At 43.7% G+C, this 25,462-nt stretch overlaps 2 protein-coding genes and 1 non-coding gene across 6 annotated transcripts in view; 1 reads left to right on the top strand and 2 right to left on the bottom strand.

Annotated features, from left to right (window-relative positions):
* Positions 1-4,775: 4,775 nt before the first annotated feature.
* On the bottom strand, positions 4,776-9,793 carry Dbi (diazepam binding inhibitor, acyl-CoA binding protein). Its single transcript, XM_026410591.2, has 4 exons — positions 9,706-9,793; positions 8,450-8,567; positions 6,417-6,479; positions 4,776-5,071 (listed from the first exon to the last, which is right to left on the bottom strand). Exons 1-4 carry the CDS (start codon positions 9,712-9,714, stop codon positions 4,998-5,000), a joined length of 264 nt encoding a protein of 87 aa, XP_026266376.2. The 5' UTR covers positions 9,715-9,793; the 3' UTR covers positions 4,776-4,997.
* A 4-nt stretch (positions 9,794-9,797) lies between these two features.
* The window catches only part of C1H2orf76 (chromosome 1 C2orf76 homolog), a 57,876-nt gene continuing 42,211 nt past the window's right edge, over positions 9,798-25,462 (top strand). For 2 of the 4 annotated variants that reach the window (XM_026410590.2, XM_026410587.2), the window contains exon 1: positions 9,925-9,970. Coding sequence is in view for 1 of the 4 variants with exons in the window: in XM_026410589.2 (XP_026266374.2) it covers positions 9,800-9,970 (171 nt within the window). In the remaining 3 variants the exon portion in view is untranslated. Of the gene's footprint in view, positions 9,971-13,496; positions 13,525-25,462 lie in introns of those variants that run through there. The other 2 variants (XM_026410589.2, XM_026410588.2) reach the window with 2 other exon arrangements.
* Positions 18,688-18,843, bottom strand: LOC113198018 (small nucleolar RNA SNORA29). Its single transcript, XR_003302790.1, has one exon. It is a non-coding gene; the product is annotated as a small nucleolar RNA SNORA29 (small nucleolar RNA).

The following is a 25,462-nucleotide window of genomic DNA, read 5'->3' as shown; positions in this document are numbered from 1 at the left end:
ATGACCCCATTAGGCTGCTTCATATCCCCACCCCCCCACCCTTAAGTACAGAGTCCTTTTCTGTCTTCGATGCTCAGCAATTTCCCTGGAAAGACTTTATGGTGCTCTCTTTATTAGCCTCAGAAAAAGGAGAGTGTTTTCAGTCTAGACTCGTGCGCATTCCTTACTTAGCAAAGCTACTTATTGAAAATCACAAAACATAAGAAAAAGCTGCAGACTGACTCCTGGTCTCCCAAGGATCGAGCTGTTCCAAGGCAAGGACTTGCGAGGCAGAGGAGTATCTGCTTGGAGCAGAGCAGAGAGGCCCACCCAGGGCACTGCTGTCACACGGTGGTTTGTGTGACACTCTTTCAGGGCAAGGGTATGGCACACCCTGGGATCCAGGGATCATAGAAATAAGCAAGGGAAGAAACACTGTGACCTTGTCTACCGTGGTGCTGCCCAGTGGGCAAGAGGATCTTAACCCAACCTTGACCTAAAGGCGCAACTCTGTGAAAGCCCGCCCCCGCTGGTGACCTCTCTTGGTTCATCCTCCACCCCAAGTGCCTATAATTTATTCTTGAGAAGCTTTAATCATCTGGCTGCTTATGCCGCCCCCTCACAACTTCCCAGCCTGGCTGTGGTCAGGCTAGCCACCCCAAAAGCCTTCTCTTTCACTCCTCTGGCTTTCCTGGGACATATAATCTTCTGTTCAGTCCTGTTTTATTGATGAAGAAACTGAGGCTCACAGAGGTGACATAGCTTCCCTGTGTCTATTTAACTTGGATAGTGGCAGAGCCAACATCCTCTAACTTACAATCCAGTGACTCTTCCATGTTCCCTTGAGATAACTGGTTCTGGATCTTGGAACTACTTTGGCGTGGGAGGACATCCTTGGATGACCCACACTTGCCCGCCTGGCTTACTCACCAATTCCTGGAGCACTGTCCAGGCCAGGACTCATCCGGATGGTGGGGAGGGAAAGAGGTGAGCATGCGTGCTAGGAAGACCTCAGGTTGCTGCCTGGCAGGCATTGTGCTAAGCACTTTTTCTGCTTTGTCAGCCCTGTGGGGTACAGATGTACCCATTTTCCAGAAGACGGAAATGAGTCTCCAAGAAAACAAGGATCCAGCACCTGAGAATGAAGTAAGATTTATAAGTCTGTCAAGAATTCAGATTTGAGGTAAGACATGTCATGGAGGTGCCACAGAGGTTTGTCACAATGCCACATACAAACAAAGATGTTGTGTCCGCCGAAAACTAAAAAATAAATATTAAAATTCTCCCTCTTTAAAAAAAAAAAGTAAGTGAAAATGGCTGAACCCCCAACTGCTATTTCACTAGCTCCCCAGGGGCACTCTCTGGATGACGCCGGTGGTAGCCACAGAAGCAGAACAGCCCCAGAGGCTGGAGCTGACTCACTCCCAGAACACCACGCTGATTTTACTTTCTGAGAAACCAGTACAACGGCTTGCTGGTGAGCAGGGAGGGCACTTCACTAACTTGACTTAAGTCTCAGAATCACCTGAGGTTCTTAAAAGTACAGCTCACCTGGGCTTCACTCCAGCTTGAAAATGTGATCTGGTTTTGTAAGACGCTCCTCAGGAATGGGTCCCACAGCCAAGGGCAGGATTTCACAAGAACACCTTATGCTACTCTTGTGATCAGACACACAGCAAAGCTGCAGAGCTGAGTGGTCATGGGAAGGGACATAAAAGGGACACGTGGGACACTCCCATCAAAGAGCCGTGGTTGTGGATCTATTTATATCATTTCAGCCTTAGTTTTTCATCTGAATAATGGGCACGGCAATCCCCACTACGAAGTGCAGTAGTCTCCCTTATCTTATCTGTGGTTTTGCTTTCTGTGGTGTCAGTTGCCTGAGGTCAACCATGGTCCACAAATTATTGAATGGAAAATTCAATAATAAACAAGACATAAGTCTTAAATAATAGTTTATAACTTAAATCACTATAATTGTTCTATTTTTATCAGTTATTGTTAATATCTCACTGTGCCTAATTTATAAACCAGCATAGATATGTTGTGTTATAGTTTGGATATGAGGTGCCCCCCCACCGCAAAAGCTCATGTGTTAATGCAGGAATGTTCAAAGGTGAAGTAATTGGATTGGGAGAATTATAACCTCATCACTAGATTAATCCATTTGGTGGATTAATAATTTGAATGGGTTGCTGGATGGTAACTTTAGGTAAGTAGGTCACTCGGGGTGTGGCCTGGATTATTTCTCTGCTTCTGCTTCCTGGCTGCCATGAGCTGAGCAGCTTTCTTTTGCCATGCTCTTCCATGTCAGCCAGCCATGGACTAAGACCTCTGAAACCATGAGCCCAAATCCTTTTCCTCCTTTATGTTGTTCTTGTCAGGTATTTTGGTGACAGCGACACAAAGCCCACTGATTACACAGTATGTCAAAGATTAAAAAAAAATTATATGGATTTTGGTAGTATCTGTGGTTTCAGGCATCCATGCAACGTCTTGGAATATAGTACTAAAAATCAACAAATGACTATGAGGCTTAATCCCCCTATCAGAGGACTGAGGGGTTAAATGCAAGAACTGAAGTGAAGAACTGCAGTCAGATCCTGGCCCTAGCAGATTCTCAGTAAATGATGGTCACTAACCGGAGGCCACAGCAGCTGTGGCCCTAAAGGGTCTCAGGTCCAAGCCTTTTCATTTCCATTCCAAGAAAGGGAACAACAAGTAGACAAAATATGGTCTCCGCACAGGGTAACTGCACAGAGCCAAACTGCGGCATCTTTGTGAGGGCTTCCTTAGACCCTTCTTTGATACTGGTCAGTGCTGACATGCAGACTTTGTGCCTGGGAGCTAGCCTGCTGGCTTAGCTGCCTTGCACAAGCCAGAAAGAGGCAGGTGCTTCTGATCCCCACCATCGTTATCAGTGGAGTGATGCTTGATCACCGACTAAGTCCTTGATGCACGCAATTATTGCAAGGGAGGTTTCCGGGGACTAGAGGTGGTTTGAAAGCTGATGGGAACAAGGTTCCTTATCAAGTGGCACGCTTTGGGTGCACACTCCATGCCAGAAGCTTCTCATACTAACCCACCAAACCCTCACCACTCTGGACAGCTGTGCCTGGACTGAGCCTGGAGACAGATCTGGCTGGACAGGAACAACAGCCTGTATTCCATTTAAGGCTGTTTCTCCTTTAACTTTTTTTTTTTTTTTTGGCCTGGAAATAAGACCTGGAGCCTTGTGCATGTTGAGCACATTCCCAGCTGGTGAGATTACCCTCAGTTTTTTTTTTTTTTTTTTTTTTTTTTACTTATTTATTTTTTGAGATGAGGTTTTGCCATCTCCTGTTGCCTGGTCTGATCTTGAACTTGGTCTCAAGTGATCCTCTCTCCTTAGCCTCCCAAGTAGTTGGAACTGCAGATGTGTGCCACTACACTGGGCTCTTTTGATTTATTCTTGAAACAATAACTGAGCCAAGGAAATGATCCAAACATGGTCCATGTTATTTGGTGGCTGTGGCTCCCCACTGCTTCCCTAGGATCTCATGGACGTGCCTGAGTTTGATTGCATTAGCAGTCTCACTGGAGTGTGGAGGCAGGTGCAACTGTCGCTGCCATTCAGGAAGTTTCCTCCTTTGGATGCATAGGTGGGTTTTGGACTTTGGCCCGTATGCTTTCTTAGAGCAACTTCCCATCTGCACCTCAGTGGCCGGGCCAGAACTGGGGGTGCTAATTCTTAACGGCTATTGATTTACTCAGAATCACCTTTTATCATAACTGCTCCTGGGCTCTCCCCATGGCCTAGGATCAAATTCCATACTTGCAAGCCCCTTCACTCCCTAGTCCTATTTTACAGAGGGTGTGCCAAACTCAGCCACCCCAAGCAGCTGTCCCCTGTGTTCCTTCCTCTCTGGAGGTTCAGGCTGGGAACCAGGGTGATCTGCGTTTGAAAGTTGGTTCTTAGTTCCTTTACCAGTAGCAGGACGGTGGGCAAGTTGTTCTCAGGCCCACTGTTCCTCTGAGGGTGAGGCTGAACTACTGTCTAAGACCAGAGCCTAGTCTATGGATGGAAGAAGCCTGGGAGCTATCTGGCCTCAGTATCTCCTGAATTCTTTTTAGCTTCAGCATCTTCACCTGCAAAACGAGAAAACCATAACTCCTGTGGGACTGCAGAATTTATGGAAGGGAAACATCTGGCCATTTTGATCTTGTCCACTCTTTTTCTCTTCCTCCTTCCTTTCCAATAACTAAAGTCCTCCAAAATCCAGCATTTCTTGTCTGCAGCCTCCTGGAGTCCTGCTCCCCCATCTCCCTGCTGAGGAACTCTTTGGCTCACTGATCAAACTCACTCCCACTCCAGCTGGTGGCCAAGCTTCCTTAGGAACTTTACCTGGGGAAGCCTCATGCCAGATGTGCACCCTCTTCCTGATAGGGGCTCCCCACTCTCTTTGTTTATGTGGATCCATGGACTGGTTGGCCCTTGGACAAAACTTCAAAACTTTTCAACGCCACTCCCCTCCAAACCTGAGGCCAGCCATGTCCCTGACAGATGGCTGGAAGTATCTGCAATCGGAAGTCTCAGCTAGCCCACCCCATCTTCCTCAGTATAGAAGAAGCCACCTCTGTAACCCTTTTCCTCGACACCAAGGCTGAGTCCACCAGGGGCCTGGGAACAGGTGAGACCACCAGGACACAGAGGAAGGCAGGTGGAAGTACTTCCAGAGAACGTCTTTAGAAAAAGGAGGCGAGGATGAGAGATGGGAACAGGGTGAATCATTTCAAGAATCCAGATTACCGAAGACTTCAAGTAACAAACATACTTTTAATAATCTCAGATAAAAACTATTCAGGGAGGGTCAGTCATCAGTTCTGCCCCTACTTTGTTAGAGCCACATGCTGGGAAGCCTTGATAAACTGGGTTAACTGATTATTTTCACTCTTCACATCATTCATGGTATTAGAAGAAAAAAAAGGCATTATATCATTTTAGGTTCACTGTGTGGCTGGCAACCAAATCCAGTCTCTTACATCCCATATTTCTTCTTTAGCTCTTCTACTTTGTCGATGTAAGCTTTCATGGCACTTTCCTTGGAAGTTCCTAGAAGGAATCAATAGGATTATTTGTCAGGGAGGCAGTGAGGTAGAAAAGCAGCAGGTTTTAAGGCCCTCATCAGCTCCAGTTGAATTTTCCAGGGCTGAGTTTCTCCTCCATGTAGAAGGGGTTTACCCACATCTCCGAGATCTGTTGATAATTAGACTTAAAAACACCTGAGAATTATGGCCCTGAGTTATGCTCTGTAACGCACTGAACTCATCATGCATGGAGGGGCAGATCCAATGCTTGTCCCCCATGGGTCTCCCATGACAGGGTGAGCCTTAGCCTTCCAAGTCAAGCAAGCAACTGTCACCATGGTGACTTTACTTGTCCTGATGATTTCATGCTTGGCTTTATTCAATCAAATATTTCTGTGTTGGGCTCTTATCTCCTAGAGCTACTAAGCTGGCAGCGAAAGAGCAAAGCCAGCCACACTCTTCTCACCAGAGAGAAGCTAGAAGAGGTTTGAGAGTCTAAGCAAAGGCAGCTGATTCTTGGAGGGGAATGAGGCAAATCTTTCTTTTCCCTGCTGTAGCATAAAAGACACTGAATATATCTTCTGAGACAGTCACACCCAGTTCCCTGGATTCTCTGGTAAAAAGAGAGGCCCTCTGGGACTTATTCTGAAGTGCCTGATGAAAATGAACAATTAGACGGGCATTGCCCCCCTCCCCCCCCCCCGCTTGCAAATCCTAGGAGTATATTTATTGTATTGTGGTCTTTTCTGAATTCATGCACTTCTCATTTGCAGGAAGACAGCAGGCTTATTCAGCAACTAGCTAGTGAGGACACAAAAGCTGCCAGGAGCTTTGATGCCAACTTTGGGTCTTGCTGCCTTGGGGACACGTGATTCAATAGAAACTTGGATACTTTTCGGCTGTTGGGGCTCAGCAAATAATAGCTTCATTCACTGAGCCTACCAGTGGCTGGCCAGGCATTACCTCATCCCCTTTTTTCATGTGCCTTTCTGGCTGGAAGGGAACTGGGGAGGGCCATTCCAGTTAAGGGGTCACTGCTTGGCCTTCCTGTGGAGAGGGGGGTATGGAATCCACCCTTATTCTGAACGTATCCAAAGACATTACCTCCCAGCCCATTCTCACTGGCCTAGACCCCTAGCCCTTCCCCTCCAGATGATACCCTTTTGCAGAAATGGCACTTTTAGAAAAGGCATGAAGAATATTTGGAGAGAAGGTAGGTGGCCTAGTTTTCCCCACTTGGGCTCAGGTCAGGCTGATTTCCAGCATGTGCCTCCTGTACTTTGTTTCCTTCCTGCCCGTGTGTACTCTACAATGAAGAGTCTTTCATTACTGGACTTCACAAAGGAGGGAAACTGATTTGAAATAGTTACCTTTCAGCTGATTCCAGGCATCCCACTTGGCCTTGCCTTTGAAGTCCAATATTCCGGGCCGATCTTAAAGAAGGCAAAGGAATACATTATTAGATTTGCTCAAGTTCTAACATTGAACTTCATCAACTTTCTTTCCATGAAAGTCATCTTTTATTAAACTGATTCCTTCTAGGTTCTCTCATGGAATTTAATGTGTCTTGCACAGTGGCTTCTGCCTTAACAGATCCAGGTATACAGAAATCCAAACTTAAAAATCTAGAGAAAACAGGAGGAAAACTGTTCTCATTACAGGAGAGTTTCTGAATTGCAAGTTACCTTCGAATTCTATCCTTAAAAAAAAAAAAATCACTTAAAAAATTAAAGATCTATGCACATGGCTCAGAATTCAAAGCTACAAAGGTTAGCAGTATCAAAGTTCCTCCTACTTCTGCTTTCCGTCACCCAATTTCTCTCCCTAACGAATCATTGTTATCAGTCTTCTGGGTGTTCTTGCAATGTGAACTGTCCATATCCTGGTCCCATTGTTCTAGCAAGCTGTTAGACTACTTCCAGATGGGTAATCATCTGTAGTTGGGAAACATTCCCTTCCTCCCTGATGATCTATTTCACTGCCAAGAGGAATGACTGCAGTGTCCCTAATCTGGAGCACTGTGTTGAAGAAAATAGCAAGTGCTCCTGAGTGCTTTCAAGGCAGCATTCCTCGGGGGACCTAAGAAGACTATACCCAGTCAATAGTAATCACCAGAATCCCAAGCTGCACTCACTGCGAGCCCTCTATCCACTGTGGGCCCTCTATCCACCGTGGACATGTTTATTTGCAATATCCAATTCAGGATCATTTGCCACTTGTGGCAACTAAGTTTCCCGGAAAAAGAGCTCATGTGGCTAGCACTTGAACTTTAGATACTATTTAACTATTTTGAGTTCTAATGTAAATAGTCATCAGTGGCTACTGTATGAAAAGTACAGCTCTAGAGAGAGCTAATATCTCCAATCAGGCAGTGATAGACTCCATGTCCATCTACCTACCTACATTTATATGAGAGCAAGTCCCTTTAGCTCAAACAGAGGCCACGCTCTGTGAAAACACTATGTGACAGAAAAGCATCTCAGCCCCTCTGGCCACACCCACTTCACTCTCTTTTCCCTAATTGGGAGGAGACAATTTATACACCTACTGTACAACTCATCTTTGCTACAAGACCTTCCTTAAAATAAGCCCTTGATGTGAACCATAGAGTCTCATTTGACATTGCCCAAGATCCTTAGTTCTGGGCATTGCTGCAGCTGGCCACCTGCCAGCCTACCAGCTCCACCCTCCACCCCCAACCCTAGCTCCTAAGGAACTGGGGCTATGGTTCCCCTCCTCTTGAAGGGTCTGAGGGTCACTCCTTTGATGCTGACATGACCACTGACTTTTGAGTCCCTGCATGGAACCCATTAAGCTTCCACCTCACTGTACAGCTGTTAATTCAGGAACTTAGTTTGTCTAAAAACTGCCCAAGGCAGGAAACATAACATTGTAGATGACAGTGGTACAAAGCGTAGCTTCAAAATCTGCAACAAGATTTTTGGATAGGGAACAGAAATCATCAGGAAGGTACAGACTGTAGTTCACAAAAACATTCCTGACTGTCCCAAGACACCAGGTGCTTCTCTGCTTCTCCATAAGGCTTGGTGGGAGGACTGTCCACCAGGGGTGGAAGCAATACTGCTCAACAAAGCTAATTCTGAGCTGAAAGCCTGGAACAGAGCTCTTTTCCTGGGGTTTTATTTCCTCCCCAGTAGATGGAAACTTCTGGTGATAATCAGATAAGCCCTTCTAAAACCAGGATTGGAATTCTGCTACCTGAGACACTGATGATCCAGGAATATGGTCTTTGGGGAAACTCCCTAGCTTAAACCCCAAGACTGTGACCATGCCACGCCTGAAGAATAGAGCCTCTGGTAGTTTGAAAGTGAAGTTCCCAGACTTCCAATCAAGGACTCCCAGTCACTGGCAAGCCCCTGCTTTGATGAGCAGTTCAGCATACCTGTATTTATGTCGCCCACAGTTGCTTGTTTGTAGTGGCTGTAGATGAACAGCATCTCATCATCTGCTGGCTGGGTCTTGAGGTGCTTAACCTCCTCAGCAGCTTTGTCAAACTCAGCCTAAGTGGGAGGGAGGGGAGAGGAATGAGGGATTCCAAGTGGGATAGGGCAGAAAGTGGCCTGAATGGAGCCCAGGGACAGGATGAGAGGATGGAAAGGCAGCATTCCTAGTGCCATGCAGGACAGGAAAAGCAGCCCCCCTCAAGAGTGTCTCCCTTCCCCACTACGGATTCAGTAAAATAAAGAGGGAAGGTACATTAGTTCACTTACTCAACCTACAACTACTATCTGGTGCTCTTACAAAAGAAATATCAGGAGTTGGAAATACAGTGGTGAGGGAAGCAGGACAAGACTTGGCCTACAGTGGGTGGACACTGCGGAAAAGTAGCACGGCCAACTGCCTGGCCACCACTGGACCAGACTAGGGAATGGCTGAGGTCCCAGTGAAGCCCTAACCTAAGGAGAGGGGTGGCACACTGTGCTCGAAACATCTGCTAAAGGAACAGGACACAAATACAGTGTTCTCCAGCAGGAGTCCGCTGGCCCCTTTTCCCATGGGGCCTGTGAGTTTAGCGCTGACCTCTGTCCCAGTGCCCAGAGTGGGGAGAGGCAGGTGGGAGGAGCCAGCGATCGCCCCACATAGCTCGGTGCTGGACAAGGGTCTACATTGGAGGGCAGGGAAAGGCCTCTAGGTCACTCTACCTGATCAGCCACTCTCCTCCCCCCGCACGCCAGACACTTGGCTCTTACTTCTCCTGACCTCCACTACCCAGCTACGGTCTCTTTGCCTTCCCACCTGGCCGTGACTTCGCTCCCCCACCGCCAAGTCTCGCCAGATCCTTCCAAGTGTGGGGCTCAGTCTCCTTGCTCTTTCCGTACATGCAATCACCGTCCCGTCAATCACCCCATCTTTCTATAGAGGACCCTAGCCTCCCACTCTAGCCTGCTTCGCCACGAAAAGTCCACCCCATGGGCAACTTTCCAGCAGTTGCGGAGTGGGTAGCTGTTTTAGAAATCCACAAACGGAAAGTTCCGCTTACAAGGCTCGGTGCAAAGAATTAGGGCTGGGCATGGGTCCAGGAGCAAGAGCAGGGCATCCGTGGGAAGGACTCCGCGGGGTTCTGCCAGCCGGACGAGATCCCCACTCTGGCCTCCCGCCCCGCTCCACCTCCGCAGTTTGGCAGGGCACGCGCTGTACCTGAGACATGCTGGCGGGGTTACAAGGATTCCTCGGAGTGGAAGCTGCAAGAGCAGGAAGCGACAGCTAACAGCGGACTGGCCAGCGCCTTTAAATGCACAGCCCCGGGAGTCCCAGTCTCGCTCGGGCGAGCATCAACAGCCAATCAGAAGCGGCTTCTACGTCGGGGGCGTGTTTAGGTTCATCTCCCGCGCCAGCTCCGCCCAAACCCACGAAAGGCAGATTGCGCACGCGCAGGGCAAGCCGCAGGGGACGTCGGGAGCAGGTGGGGAACGCCGAAATAGTGGGTGTGCGGTGGGGCGGGTTATAGGTCCCGAGTTGTGTTGCTCTCCCAACAGAGGTTGGGGGCTGCACACGGGTCTAACGGGAGGAGGCTGAGGCCCGAGGGCAGACGCCTTAACGGTTTTAAAATCATGCCCGGCGCCAGGAGGCCGGAAGTTGCCAATCCGAACAAGTAACTTCTCAGGCCTGGGGATTGCAAGTGGGACCCGCCGCTCCTAGGGCTGATCCTCCGGAAATGGCCCCTGGTGAACTGTGTGATGGTAGCAAACTGGACTGGTCCCAGAAAGGCTAAGCCCAGGACTCTTCCTCTGGACTTTGGCACGTTCTTTGACCTGTTAGTTTGAAATCCTGATTTTAAACACGTTTGTGGTGCCATGCTTCATCTGGGGCGTTAAAGGCAGGGACAGTGGCTTGTCTTAGTGGACTTGGACAGGAACAGGGGCTCAGCAAACCTTTATTAAGTGACTTTTCATCCCGGATTTTTGTCGAACCTTTGTCAGCTAACTTGCACTGTACTAGACCTGGTGGAAACATCACTGTACGAAACAAATGAATCCCTGTAATCATGGAACTTACAGTGGGTTAGTAATGCAATAAATTATATAGAGAGTTTTTAGGGACATAGAGTTGGACATTTTAAGTTGGAGGCAGGGCGTAGGGAAATTGACATTTGAGCAAGTCCCACAGGAGGGGAGGGAACGTTGTGGCAGAGAACAAGTGCAAAACAAAATGTGGGCAGGATATAAAGGAGGAGAGTAGAAAGGCATGAGGCTGGGGAGGTGGCAGACCAGCTAGATGATGCAGAGGTTGGCCATTCTACATTGGACTTTCATCCTGATGGAGATGACAAGTAATCAGAGGGTTCTGAGCAGAGATGATGAATGAGACAGGGATCCATCTTTGCAAGGTGGGTACAGAGGCTGATCTTAGTGGGAACAGAGGAGAGGCACTGGTGGATAGAGTAGTTTGAGGGTTGATACTTTGGAGGCTAAGGGAAGAATTTTCAGGCAGTGGTTAAAAGGGAGTTGGTGAAGGAAGGGAAATGATGGAAAATGCCTTGGAGATCATTAATAAAGAGATCATTCTGAGAATAGGTTTAGAATTCTCTGTCAAAGGCAGGTCAGAGCCACCAGACGCATCACCGTGTGGGTGGCTGAGGCGGAGGAACCTGATCAGATACCAGGGATTAAGGTGGTGTCTCCCCCCTCATTGCTTCTAGCATTGCATATAAGAAAAATAAATGACTGGGCACAGGGCCTATGCCTGTCATCCCAGTGACTGGAGAGGCTGAGGCAGGATAGGAGGATTGCAAGTTTGAGACCATCCTCAGTAACTTACTTGGTGAGACCCTGTGAAACTTAGTGAAACCCTGTCTCAAAAAGGGGTGGGGACATGACTCAGAGGTTAAGTGCCTCGGGTTTCAATTCCCAGTACCAATAGTAATTATAATAATAATTATTATTTCTCTGCAATTCCTGATGTGTGACAAGAGGGCTACAGATCTCTACCTTTTCTACCCCCCCCCCCCCCGCCCCATTTACAGCTGTATGTGTTCAGAAAGGAAGGCCAGGTAGAAGCTTTTAGATGTCACTTCATAACTTAATGTAGGTCAGGCTTTATAAATGGGAAGAAGTGGAACTTTAATTGTAGGGAACAAACCTAGAGTTGTTAGTCTATGAATAATATTATTTGAGAAAGCAAAACTAAATTAACAAGAACCTTGGGGTTGAATTTGGGAAAATTTTATTCCGACTGTAAGAAATGCAGGCTTCGTCCACAGTGATTCTTCAAAACTTCTTTTCCCTATTGAGGCCTAGGTGAATACTGTGACAGATTGAAAATATTAGATAACCTTGGATAGTTTGTTTTCTTTATCATTTTTTTCAAGATCAATGGTGTGATTGATCTACATTTGACTGGAGTCAAATGTAGAAAGTAAGGCTAGTGAGAGTGTTGACATTAAATATGCAGTCTCCAGTTCGAGTAGGGTTGATTGTTGGTTGCTTGTTTGGAATGCATTTCACCCTTCCAAAAGAATTTTTTTTTTCCACATTGTGGTTTTGTGCTTCCCTGTTAATTCTACAAAAGTTATTTAAAGTAAATGAAGTATGAAATGAGTAAGGGTTGTAGATCCCAGGGAGGAGGATGCTAAGTGACCTTGACTAGGAAAAGGAAGAGTGCTTTTGCTTATTGCAGCGTGCATCCTAGGCCAAATTTCAAAGTAACTGGAGGTGTTCTTTTAGCATACTTTCTGCTTCCTTTCCTCACTTCTCAGTGACTATTTTTGTTACTTCTGTCTAGGGAAATTCCACCTTAAGCCCTTTAGTTAGTTCTTATATTCTAAGAAATAGGGATGGCATTCAAACTGCCACCTGGGATTTCATTTTTTGGGGGGTGGGTGGGTGTTAAGCAGGATGTTTATCAACCTTTTAGCAACATTAGCAACAAGAGCAACATTCGAACTGTGCTGTTTATAAAACTCAACCATGCATATTATTCCATTCATGAGGCTCAAGAAGTCTGATGGCTTCTGTTTTCAGTTCATAAACAGTAAAAACAAGCTAGATGAATTGGCTGAGTTACCTAAAATAAGGCATGCATCCTGTGTCCTGGGGGTTCAGATACTTGTGTTGGATATCTAACAGCCCTGGCAGCAGGTGTAGGGCTGAGCCCTGGTTTCTCCCTTACATACATATTGGATTTCATTTTTAAATATAAATTTTAGGGTATATTTGAGGTCAATGGATTGTGTGAGTTTTTAATTCTGTGTTTCTATAGGCCTGGAAAGGATCATTACTCTTCATAATCCTGAGAAGGTGCAAGATCTCCACAGCTATCCAGGAGGCTAAGGCAGAAGGATTGCAAATTTGAAGCCAGTCTCAACAATTTAATGAGAGCCTGTCTCAAAATAAAAAATAAAAAGGGCTGGGAATGTAGCTCATTGGTACTGGATTCAGGTCTAGTATGGGATAGATGGGGAGAGTATAAGATCCTCAGCTCTGTTTATGTCTCTGTGAGCAACTAACACATGTTGTAATTATTTTATTTACAATTATTTTAATTTCCTACTTTAAGTTTAATTTTCTACTTTAAGTTTTCTCCCCTACATAAACTAGGGAGGATAGGGGTCACTGTGTATTGGCCACTGCCTTATCTTCAAATGTCTAGTGCTTAGGTACTCAACTTGATTGTTAGATGAATGAAGTGCTTTTCTCTCTCTGAAGATTTGTCCCTTCTGGTTAGCTGTGAACTTGGAAACCAACTAAATTTGCTAGAAACAAATGTGAAACTGTGGGCTTGAATAAAGCAGATGAACTCTGTTGCAAGGCCCCATGATCTCTTTGTAGCAGTCCAGCTTTGGAAGCAGAGTGCCTGGAGGGTTAAAGGAAGATGGGCAACCTGCCCAGCCAACTTGTCAGCCAAATTGACCTAGCCAGCCATAGAGAGGCCATTGTCATTGTTGTACCTTGCTTTTACATCTGTAGGATACCATTTTGACCATCCATAGGCTTCACTTGCTGGATTTCAGCTTGATAGGTAAAATATATTAACAGGTGTAAGTGGTTCTTGCCCCATGGGTGAATAACAGTTTAATATTAGGTGTCTTGGTATAAACTAAACCTCTAATTTCTAAAAGTAATTGGATTATTTAGAAGTGAACTACAGTTACAAGAGAGATTCATTGGAAGGAAATGCATTCACAATTGATGAATTATGTTCATTCTGTATGTGTTTTCCTTTTCTTGGAATTTGACTCCTGTAGCAGGGCTTCAGCAAAGCTGGGAGCAGGCTTCGGGAATTGCTTCTGGGACTACAGAGGGGAGAGATGGGTGGAGTGGAGGGTTGTGTGATGGTTGAGGGAGGTCAGGGCTGAAAGTGATCGGACAAGAAGAGGCAGGGCAGTTCCCTCTTTACCATTTATACCCTCTTCTTTAGAGGAATTGCAGCAAGGGGCATGAAATGAGAGTGAATGTGGGTGTGTGGGTGGCGTGCCGTTGTGTGTCATTTTTCTCTCCCTTCCTTCTACCCAGGCAAACATGGTTGGGGTGGTAGGATGATTGAAGAGAGATAGGGAGATAACTCGGGAGTGGGAGAATCTGGTAGGGAAGTGTCCTAGGCTGGCTAGGGGTAAGGAAGGAAAGAAAACTTCCTATATAATTGCTTATCCATAGGTTTGTTGTCCACTGGTCAGGCCCTTCCTGTACTCTTGATTAGAAATTGTTATGATTACAGGGCAGAAATAATGGAACATGATGTAAAATGTTTTGAGTTTAATAGTATAGTTCTTGGTCAACCTCACTAGAAATATATATTCTACATTGTTTTCTACATCTTTGCCTGTTTCCTAGTTGCATATGACAAACACTTGGTAACTGCTTCCAAGTTAAGCTTTTAGAGATGAATTTTCTAGGCCCCCCCCCTTTTTTTTGGTGGTACTAGGGATTGAATCCAGGACATCACATACTAGGCAAATGCTCTACCCCTGAGTTGTATTCCCCTTTTAAATTTTATTTTGAGACAGCATCTCTCCGAGTTGCCCCCAAGCTGGCCGTAAAATTGGAGTCCTCCTGCCTCAGCCTCCCAAGTAGCTATAATTGCAGGAGTACACCACCACTATCAGGGAGATGAATTTTCCTACCTCTTTTATCACTTGCCAACAAGGAAATTAGAAATGTTTAAAACCTGGTGGCAAATACCATTAAAAAGAAACTGTTTTGAAATAATGCCATTTTAACAAAAGCTAATTTTTTGAGATAACTAGATTCAAATGCAGTTGTAAGAAATAATATTGAGTGATCCCTTGTATCCATTACCTACTTCCTCCCAATGATAACTGCTATGGTTTGAATATGATCATGTCCCCCAAAGGTCATTAAAACTCAATGTAAGAGCTTGGTCCCCAGGGTGGCTGTATTGGGAATGCAGTCCTAGTGGCAGGTACTTAGTCATTGGGGACTGTGAGACTTCATATGCTTTTCCTGCTTTCTGTCATATGATGTGACCACTAGCTCCAACATGCCCTCCTGTCATGATGTGCTGCTCTTGCCAGAGCCCCAAAACAATGGGGCTGCCCCATTTTGTACTTGTATGTCTAGAACCGTGAGCCAGAATAAATCTCTTTACTTCATAAGTAGGCTTGTGAAAGGTATTTGTTGTAGTGATATAGGCTGACTAATACAGTAACACTTTGCAAAACCATGTACAAGACCTAACAGTGCATTGATATATTTGATGAGATAACAGAACATTTGCATCAACAAGGACCCCTTGTATTGCCCTGATAAAGCTGTTACCACTTCCTTCCTGCCTCTCTTCTTCCTTAGACCTCAAGAACGTTATTTAAATGAAAGCATGCAGTGTGTAACCTTTTGGGCTTGGTTTTTCACTCAGTAGTTCTGTGGATATTCCTCTACCTTGTCGGGTGTTATTAGTGGTTTGTTCCTCTTTGTTGTAGAAAGGTCTGTCACCTGGATGAATCAGTCCATTTAACCATTCCCTCCTTGAGAAGGATATCTGGATTGTTTCTACTCTTTGACTTTTGTGAATAAAGCTGCTGCTATCACATATACAGGATTTTATGTGAGTGCACATTTCCCCTTTTCTGGAATAGATGTCCAGAGTGAATTTCTGGGTCATAGGTGGTGATTTCATGTACAGTTTTGTAAGAAACTGCCATACTCTTCCAGAGTGGTTGCACTATTTTAACATTCTCATGAGCAATGAATCAACAGTGAATCTTCACATCCTTGCAAACATGGTGTCATTACTATTTTTTCCCCAAGCCAAACTATCCAGCTTTATTAAAAATACTTTTCATAAACAATCATGATATTTCAGGCAGGACATGGGCAGATAATTGTTAACAGTGTACAACAACTTTCAAACTCCCATCTAATTTTGATGGACTACCAAAATTAGAGCCACTATAAAACCCAACGAAGTCTTCATTTGATCCTCTGAATAAGGACAGTTTAGAGTGAGGGTTGACGTTTCACCTTCAGCATGTTGTTTAACTACTTTTGAATTGATCCTGACTTCCAGGAAATGAAATGAAAATGGCAGAATTATTAATCTGAAGATCTGCAATCTAGAAAAGGAACTGCTGCTCTTTTAGTGGACATTATCTCATTGATGTCACTGGGAAGTCCTGGTTGTAAACCTAATTGGTGGGTGTCAGATCTCAATAGATCTACGGGTTCAGGGAAGTTAAATCTATGCAGTTGGCAGAGAGGAGAGGAGGACATAAAGATGATTTGAGTGTTTCCACACCACGAGGCATTTGTGCCAAGGTGGCTATGTGTGCCAACATCAGGGAATTCCTCTTCCTCTGAGCCATGAGGAAATCTCTCAATTTTCCTCCTCAGCAACCAGGTTTGGAGACATTCTATCAGTGCCGTCTGTTCCTTTTCCTCCAAATAACAATGAAGTGTTCTGTGTATTAGCAACATAGCTTAAAAAAAAAAAAAAGTAAAACTCTTCCTTTTTATAAAGCTTGATTAAAAAATAGTATTTCAATCTTTACAGTCCTCAGAAGTCCACAGTTATCAAAAATGCACACACTTCACTGAGCATCTCCAGTACCTTCTGCTTTCTGTGCCTGGGCTGTTTGGCATATCTATTTCTGCAGGGTTATTCCCATCCCTGCCAGTGTCAGCTCTTCCCTTTTGCCCTTTGGGTACCTTCTCTCCCTTCTTTGTAGGGGCCTTGGCTTGAGCTCTGGCTTTGGAGGAGCAGGTTAGCAGACAACCTTGAGGATCTTCTCTGTGGTTCATCTGCACCTTGGCTTTATCTCCTTTAGCATCTCCTCCAGCCTTTCCTCTGGGCATGGTGGAGACAGCGATGTGCTGTAGGCACTGGATGCAGTGTTGTGCAGTTTTGGTCAGTTCAGAGGTGTTCTTACCTCTTCTTCACACTGCTTTAGCACTGTCTTGGGTTTGCCATTTATCTGTTTTCTCCTGGGAAATGTTTTCTCATGTCTTTTGCCCATACTCTCATTTGATTTTTTAGAGTTGATTTTTGAGAATGCTTCATATATTCTAGATACCAGTCCTTTGTTGTATAGGTAATTTTTGCAAATATTTTCTTCAAGGTTTTTTTTTTAATCCTCCTAGCATTGTTTCATAGAGCCTAAATTTTTAAATTCTTATGAAGTACAGTTCACCAATTTTTCTTTTTCTGGATTGTACCTTAGTGTTGTCTAGATCCATTTTTCATAAACATTCTGTAGTTTTGTATTTTATATTTGACATAATACATTCTGAGTTAATTCTTGGTATAAAGTATAAGATTTAGGTTAAAAGCCAGGCCCAGTGGTATATGCCATAATTCCAGCCACTTGGGAGGTTGAGGCAGAAGGATCACTTGAGCCCAGGAATTTAAGGCTAGCCTATGCAACATAGCCAGACCCTGATCTTAAACAAAATATCTAGATTTAAGGTTCTTTTTCCCCCTTGGTGTCCAATTGCTTCAGCAACATTTGTTGCAAAAGTGACTTTTCCTCTGTTGAATTGCTTTTGCACTTTTTTCAGTAATCTGTTAGGCATGCTTATGTGGTGTTTTCAGGGTTCTCTGTTCTGTTCCATTGGTCTCTTCCCCTGTTCCTCCACCAATATTGCACACTGTTGATTACTGGAGCTACTACCATAGAGTTGAGTCATGTTTTTAAATCCACTCTGACCTTCTCTTTCAGTTGGTGTATTTAGATTATTTAGATTTAATGTAACTATTTACATATTAAGGCCTGCCATTTTATTTCTTGTTGCTTCTGTTTTATTTCTTTTTCTTACTTTTCTGTCCGTTACTTGAGCATATTTTAGAGTTACTTTTAAAAAAAAATTTATCTGTAGTGTTTTTGTGTGTATCTTGTGTAGCTTTTTAGTGGTTGCTCTAGGTAATGCATATTATTTGCAGTCATAGTCTTAGTGTCATCATTTTATCAGCTTGAGTGACGTAGAGAAAGTTTACCTCCCTTTATCACCCTCTACCCCCTCCACAATTGATAATTGCTATAAATATTTCCTCTTGAATCTTATCAGGTAATGTGGTAACTTTTCTCTTTGCATAAATGCATATAATATTCATTTTTAATTATAATTTAGAAAACTCAGGAGGAGAAAGAATATATTTACCCACAGTTTTGCTTAGTTTCCTTCCATCCTGTTAGTTCAAGGTGCCTTCTTTAACTGCTTTCTTTTCTGTTTAGACTTTCTATAGCCATCCTTTTAGTTGAGATGTGCTGATGATGAATTCTTCTAGTTTTCCTTTGTCTGAGAATATCTTGATTTCCCCCTTTATTTCTGAAAAGTGTCTTCATTGGACAAAGAATTTTGAGTTGACAGATTTTTTTCTCTCAGCATTCAAAGTGTGTGCACTTCCTTCTGGCCTCCATAATTTATGGTGAAAACCCCACTGTCATTTAAATTGCTTTTTTCAATAGGCTCTTTTGCTCTAAGTCTTCTTCCAAATTTTTTTTTCTTTGCCTTTAGTAATGAAAAGTTTGTATTGTGTTTTGATGTAGATTTCTTTGATTTTGCCCAGTTTACAGTTCCCTTCTCAAGTCTATAAGTTTATGTCTATAAACAAATTTGGGATGTTTTCAGTCTTATCTTTTTAGGTCCACCCTTTTGTCCCATCTTTTTTAACTCTGATGACAAGAGTGTTACAGTTCCACAGGAGATGTTTTTTTGCTTTTTTTTTTTTTCCCCTCTGCTCAGTTATTTCATATAGAAGGAGAACATTTGAAAAATCCTCTTCAGATCATGGCAACTTTAATCTATCCCAAAAGCATAGCCACAGGTTCTGCTTATTTGCTTATTTTTTAAGTCTTCTTTTTTCTCCATTGTTAAGATTGGGTAATTCCTATTGCTTTATCTTCTTGTTTACTTATTCTTTAATTTGTTCCTTCCATTCTGGTGTGAGCCTACCCATGGAATTTTTAAATTTTGGTTATTGCGATTTTTAGTTTTAAAATTTCTGTTTGGTTCTTTATATCTATTTCTTTGATAAAACCTCTTTTTCATTTATTTCCAGATTATATGTAATTGTGTGTTGAAGCATTTTTATGCTGCTTTAAACCTTTACCACATTATCCTAACATCTCTTGGTGTTAGCCTCAGTTGATTGAATTTTTGTTCAGGTGATTTCCCACTTCTCAATGTGTCAAGTGATTTTTGTCACTTGAAGTCTAGACATTTGTTGTTGGGTTCTGAGACTCTGGATCAATTTTAAATCTCCTGTGTTAATGACTTTCTTTGACACTCTGGCAGAGGAAGGGGACAGCTAGCTTACTTGTTATTACCAGGCAGAGACAGAAATTCGGGTTCTCTGCTTGCTTCTTGTTGACAGCTGAGGTGGCAGTGGGAGTTCTGGCAGAGGTTGATGCTTCTGGGAGGATAGGAGTGCCTTGCTACCGATCCTGACATGTCTTCCAGGGACACTGAGCTAGGTGTGGGAGGGTGGCCTCATCTTGCCTCTCCAGTAGTCCTCACCTGTGTCCACCCATTGAGGGAAAGAAGCCCTTCTTACTGGGAGACAGGGTAGAAGTATGTGTTCCTCAGATGGTCTTCACCGACACAGGGAAGAGCGGGAGTCAGGCTTGTTATGGTCCCGCTCCCTCTGACCTTCTTTGGCACCACCCCGGCAGGGTCACTGGGATGCCTCGTTAGGAGCCTGGCAAGGGTGGAGGTCTAAGCTCCCCACACAGGCTTTGCTGGTGTGGGTGGTGGTGGGACCACAGTTTTTCTTGATTCCTGGCTAGCGGAGAGCAGTTACTCTCTGAGAGTTTTCTCACCTGCTAGGCTGCCCCTTCCTGGTCCTTTGGTTAGAAAGAACAGGCTTTCGTTGAGGCTCTTCTTTTCTACACCTGTTGGTGTTTCCAGTTGCTAATTTCTTTAACTCCAAGTCTGAGACCCAGGAAAACCCAGAAAACTCGCCACCATGTCAGGCCTTGGGTCTGGAGTTCCCTAACCTGTCTGCCCTCTTCTCATCTTTCAAAGTCTTCTTATGCTTGTTTTATACATAATGCCCACAGTTTTCAGTTGTACTTAGCAGGAAGTATAGGGAAAAGTACATCTTCCACATATAGGACAGCACCATTTATAATTTATTTTTGTTATTTCCATGAAATATATTGGGTCCTGAACTAGTAACTTCTGTTGTGGCTGTTAAGTCTAGTAAAGAGTCATTATTTCCCTGTTTTCTTTAGGAGAACATTAGCCTTGGTTTGGCCATTGGAAAGATGTGGCAAAGGTTGAAGATTATTATGTACTAAATATAATAGCAGATTTATTTTCTTAAAAAAATCCATGTGGTCAGGTATTTACTGGTTTGTTCATTAAACATGAGTTTCAGTAAAGCCAAATCTAATTTTAACTAGCGTTTAATAAAACATCCACTTCTGAGTATTAGCTGTAGAAATAGTTTATTTTAAAAGGCATCCTTTCTGGCATGTGTGTTGCCAAAAGGAAGTTTTGAATTTATCTTTCCTAATAATATTTTCTGATTGCTGCAGTGAAACTAATTGTTCTTTATAGTGTGTCAGATACTTTATTGGTATAATACAGTGGGTAGCTCTTGATGGAAGTATGAAGATTTGTATTTAGTTACAGAATTACTGAATTAGCAACATTCAATAACTAACTTTGCTGTATTGTTAAGTGAGGCTTATGGTGATACATCTGAAGCATTTAGCACCATGTTACACACACACACACACACACACTCACACACTGCATCACTGTCACTGTTATTACCATTATTGATGAAGTTTATTGAAGCTGCAGCCTTGAAGCAAACTCTTAACAAAACCAGAGGTCAAATAATCTGCTGTGGTTCTTATCATAAAGTCATAGAATTGAGATTAAGGAGTTTGTGGCCTTTCTTCATTGACACCATTGTGATTTGTCAAGAACTATTCTTGACAAATAATAGGACTGGTAGTGAGGCCTCACTGTAAGATAGTCCCATATTTTAATAGGTTACTCAAAAAAAAAAATGAAAGTTTCATTTATTTATTTATTTTTGGTACTGGGGATTGAACCAAGGACTTCATGCCTGCTAGACAAGTGTGCTGCTACTGAGCTACACCCTGAACCTGATATTTTTAATTTAAATAAAGAAACACAATATTAAAACTGCCATTCATACCTCCTTTAGCCCTTCCATCACCCCTTAGAGTCTCTTTCACTTAAATCTTTCCAATTTGGCATTTGTGTTAGTTTCCTAGGGCATCCAGAACAAAGTAGCACACACAGGACAGCTTAAAACAACAGAAATTCAGTGTCTCACAGCTCTGGAGATCGCAAGTCCAGAATCAAGGTGTCAGAGAGTTGTTTTCTTGTGAAGATACTGAGGGGGAATCTGTTCTAGGCTGCTGTGAGCCCCAGTTGTTCTCCGGTTTGTGGGTATATTACTTCAGTCTCCAGCTCCACATGATGGTCCCTGTGTGTTTGTCTTTACATGGTTGTTTTCTTGTAAGGACAACAGTCATGTTAGATTAATCTGTACCCTCTACTATAATAGAATACTAGAGGCTGGGTAGTTCGTAAATAATAGCAATTTATCTCATGATTCTGACAGCTTCAAAGTCCAAGATCCAGGGCACGGGCACTGGCAGATTTGGTATCTTGTGAAGGCCTGATTTCTGGTTCATAGATGGTAGCTTCTAGCTGGGTTCTCATGTGGTAGTCTGGGCAAGGCAGCTTTCTGGGCACCCAGAGAGATTATAAGCCACCCTCAGGACCTAATGCCATTACATTAGTACTTAGGCTTCAGCATATAAGTTTTGGGGGAGTTCTGTTCACTGAATCAATCCATTTTCAGCTCTTTGTGCCTGGAACTGAGGTTGAATAGCCACAGTGGACCAGTGGATGTCATTGGGTTCCAGCTTAGCCAAACCACCTGTGACTAAGGGTGGCCTAAGGATTTAGGCCTTTGAACATTGGTGAATTGAGAGTCCTTAGGGTACAGAAGCTTTGCTTCAAGTGGGAGATGGGACACAATAGGTTAATCTCCCTTTTGACTAACTTACTGTAGCTATGTGCAGCTACTCCTGCACATCAAGCTGGAGGGACAAACATACCATTTCCATTTAACACGTGAGCTTGTCTGGCCCTTCCCACCTTACAAGTTAGAGTACTTGCTCCAAATGGGGATTCTATGCTGAAGTGTTGCATGGTCCACGGGTAATTTATTGAGTTTTGCCAGAGCTGGTTGTAAGCTCATGGAAGCTTGTCAGAAGCCATGATCTTGATGCGATGTCAGGGAGGTGAGGCATCTAAGACCTAAAGGGGCACATCTAGGTGGAAGCTGTCTCCCTTTGCTAGAGACTCTAGTTGACAAAATCATCAGCCACAAAGACTGTACCTCAGAGAGGTCATTAGGGTTGAGGGGCACCAAAAGTAGAGAATGTGCCATAGCTTGCTGTGTGGCTTCCAATAGTTGGTTTAGACATCATTCAGGATGCTTGCTTGTGGGTTAGCCATTATAAATGACCACATAGAATGTTCAGATATGGACTGTTGTGGTCAGAGTTCAATGGAAGAAGCAAAACCAGTAAAGAAAAAACAAAAGACACTTGTATGTATGCACACAGGTGTGCAGAATTGGCTTACTCATTTGTGGGTACTGGCTGAGCAAGTCTGAAGTCCAAACTGGCAGTCACAAGGGTTGATAAAGAGCAGACTATGCTCTCTAGGCAGGAGCTGATGCTTGTTGTCCCAGGCAGTAGTCAGGAGAAGGACCCAAGGAAAAGGGAGAGCAATGATAGACCCAGCTACAGTTTGTTTTTTTTCTAGGTCAGGGAAAGCCTACATCCCCCTATAGGGTCAAGTGAGTCAGACCTACCATAATCTCCCTTTTGACTAACTTAAAGTCACCTTACTGGAGCCTTGAATCATACCAGCAACATCCTTTCTCAGAAGCCCTTCAATCTGATTAAAAAATGGGGAGTGGTGGGTATGTTACAAAATGGCCACTGTTCTACCCAGTCTCTCTCAGGAGAGAATGTCCCTTGTTGTCCATCTGCATCAGAAACACACTAGAAAATGCTTTTTGAAGACTGCAATTCAGCTAGCCAAGCTGACACATCACAAAGCCATTCCAAGCATCATTTTATATAGTGCATTCTTGGGACATTGGAGGGTAGGGACAAGTGCTTTAAATCCTGACCTACCCACTGGTAACAGGTGGCACCATGGAAAGGGCAACTATATTTAACAGGTCACCTCCTGCTATACATCGAGAGGATTGACAGCAGTATATTGCTTGGCACAAATGACCCTGTTAACTAGGACATGTTTCTCTCCCTGCTAGGGTTTGAATCTTGAGTGTTTCCTAAAGGCCCATGTGTGAGAGAATTGGTCCCTAGCTTGGCACTGTTGGGAAGCAGTGGGACCTCTGAGAGATGGGACCTAGAGGGAGGGCTTTGGGTTATTGGGGGTATGGCTTTGAGGGGGAATATGGGACCCCAGTCTTTTCCTCCCTCTTTCTTGCTCCCTGACCATGAATCAAGCAATTTTGTTCTACCATGTACTCCCACCATGATGTTTCACCGTAGACTCAAAGCAATAGGGCCAACAAATCAAGAGATGAAACCTCTAAGCTGTGAGCTAAAATAAACATTTTCTCTCTATAGTTTGATTTCCTCAGGTATTTTTTAGAGGAATGGGAAGTTGACTAATATACTCCCCAATTGTGAATCCTGTTCAAACCCCATTAGCTGAATCTGAGTTCTCTTCCCCTGAGGCCAGGATGTCACCACAGGACATGCCCGTGTCCACAGAACTATGAAAGTTTTGAGTCCTCCCTGCCCTCTCCCACTCCCCAGCCCCCCCAATAGCATACTTGGATAAGTGCATAAGGCCTTTAGTTCCTCTTAGGGACCAGGATAAGTGTGGTCCATCCTTAATCATCTTTCTCCTTAAAGCAGATGTCAGGCTAGAGGACAAGGGGGAGGGACGGAGGAGCTTGACTTTGCTCTGTCAGCTTTAAGTTTCATGTAGTCTGATGGATACTCTTGGCCGGACATAATGCCCTTTTCATTCACCCGAAGACATCTATTTTCATTGCTGACATCATTCATTTCAACTTTGGGGACTATACTCAAACGTGCAGCCACATTTCCTCTCATCAGGTGATTATTCACCCAGAGGAGAGTGAACAATAAATAAGTACCCACTGGTGGAGCAGCTTGTTTAAACCCTACCCCTTACTGCCTACCCACTAGACATTAATTAATTTTACTCCCCATGCCTACCACATTTGCTACTGAACCCTAAAGAATCTTCTCATCTCCCAAACATGTAGACCTCTGTCAGTTCTGTTCTAGAAAACCTGTTCTGTTGTAGAAAACCATCCTGTATCAACAGTCAAGAAGTAGAAGAGGTCTGAGATTTTATCGTGTTTGCAAGCTAACAGCTCTGCCTGGCAGTTTACTGGATGGTTTCAGCAGACATGAGACTCCTGGGTCAGAGACAAAGGACTATATTGCTCATGGCACAGCCAACAGTGTGACCTTGTTAAGTGAAAAACTTGAGACAAGCTTTAACATGATTTATTTGAGTAAAGAATGATTCGTGTGGGCTGGAGCTGTGGCTCAGTGGTAGAGTGCTCGCCTAGCAAGTGCGATGTGCTGGGTTTGATCCTCAGTATCACATAAAAATAAATAAATAAAATAAAGGTATTGTGTCCAACTACAATTAAAAATAATGAAAAAAAAAGAATGTTCATGAATTGGGCAGCATCAGAAACAAAAAATGCAGAGAGCTCCACTCTATCTATGTGAGCAGCAAGCTTTTGTAGGCCAATATACAAACTACAGAAATCTCTGATTGGCTACAGTGAGGTGTTTGCTTTATTAGGTATGGTATAATGAGGCATTTTCTTTATTTGAAAGTGGTCCTAGCAGAGATCCCAGTTGTATAACCAATCAGTAGTTGACTGTTCTGTTGATAGGCTGTGGCTTGTGTTTTTGTTGTTGTTTTATTTAGAATGTTCCCAAATTAAATTCCCAGTTTTTTTACATAAGAATTCTGGTACAGAGCCTTAGGCTACTTGCTTCCCTTATTTGCTTCAAAAACCTTCGTGTTTGTATTAGTTCTTCTCTTATTAAATCACACAGGGACAATGTTGAGTGGCCTTGATGAACACTGTCCATGTAGTGGGTTTTTGTCATAGTTGAGGTGCCTTGCATTTAAATAATCCAAATTTTTTTGTTGGCAGAAGTCATAAGACTCCTGGGTCAGAGACAAAGGACTGTATTACTCATGGTAGAGCCAACAGCATAAGCTTGTTTGTGTCAGTACTTCTTACACCAATAGTCCCTTATGACCAGTGTAAGGTGGCCTAGGTGGCCACTATACATGGAGTATATATAGGTGATCCAAATTCTTTATAAAGGGCTACAAGCAACCTTACTCAAGAGGGAGATATTGTCTTTATTTTACTGGACAGTAAGCAAATCTACTCTCGGTTCTGG

The sequence above is a fragment of the Urocitellus parryii genome, chromosome 1 (assembly GCF_045843805.1).
Source record: "Urocitellus parryii isolate mUroPar1 chromosome 1, mUroPar1.hap1, whole genome shotgun sequence".
Lineage (NCBI taxonomy): Eukaryota > Metazoa > Chordata > Mammalia > Rodentia > Sciuridae > Urocitellus > Urocitellus parryii.
The sequence above is the reverse complement of the archived record's forward strand: the minus strand, read 5'-3'. Positions and strand labels throughout refer to the sequence as shown.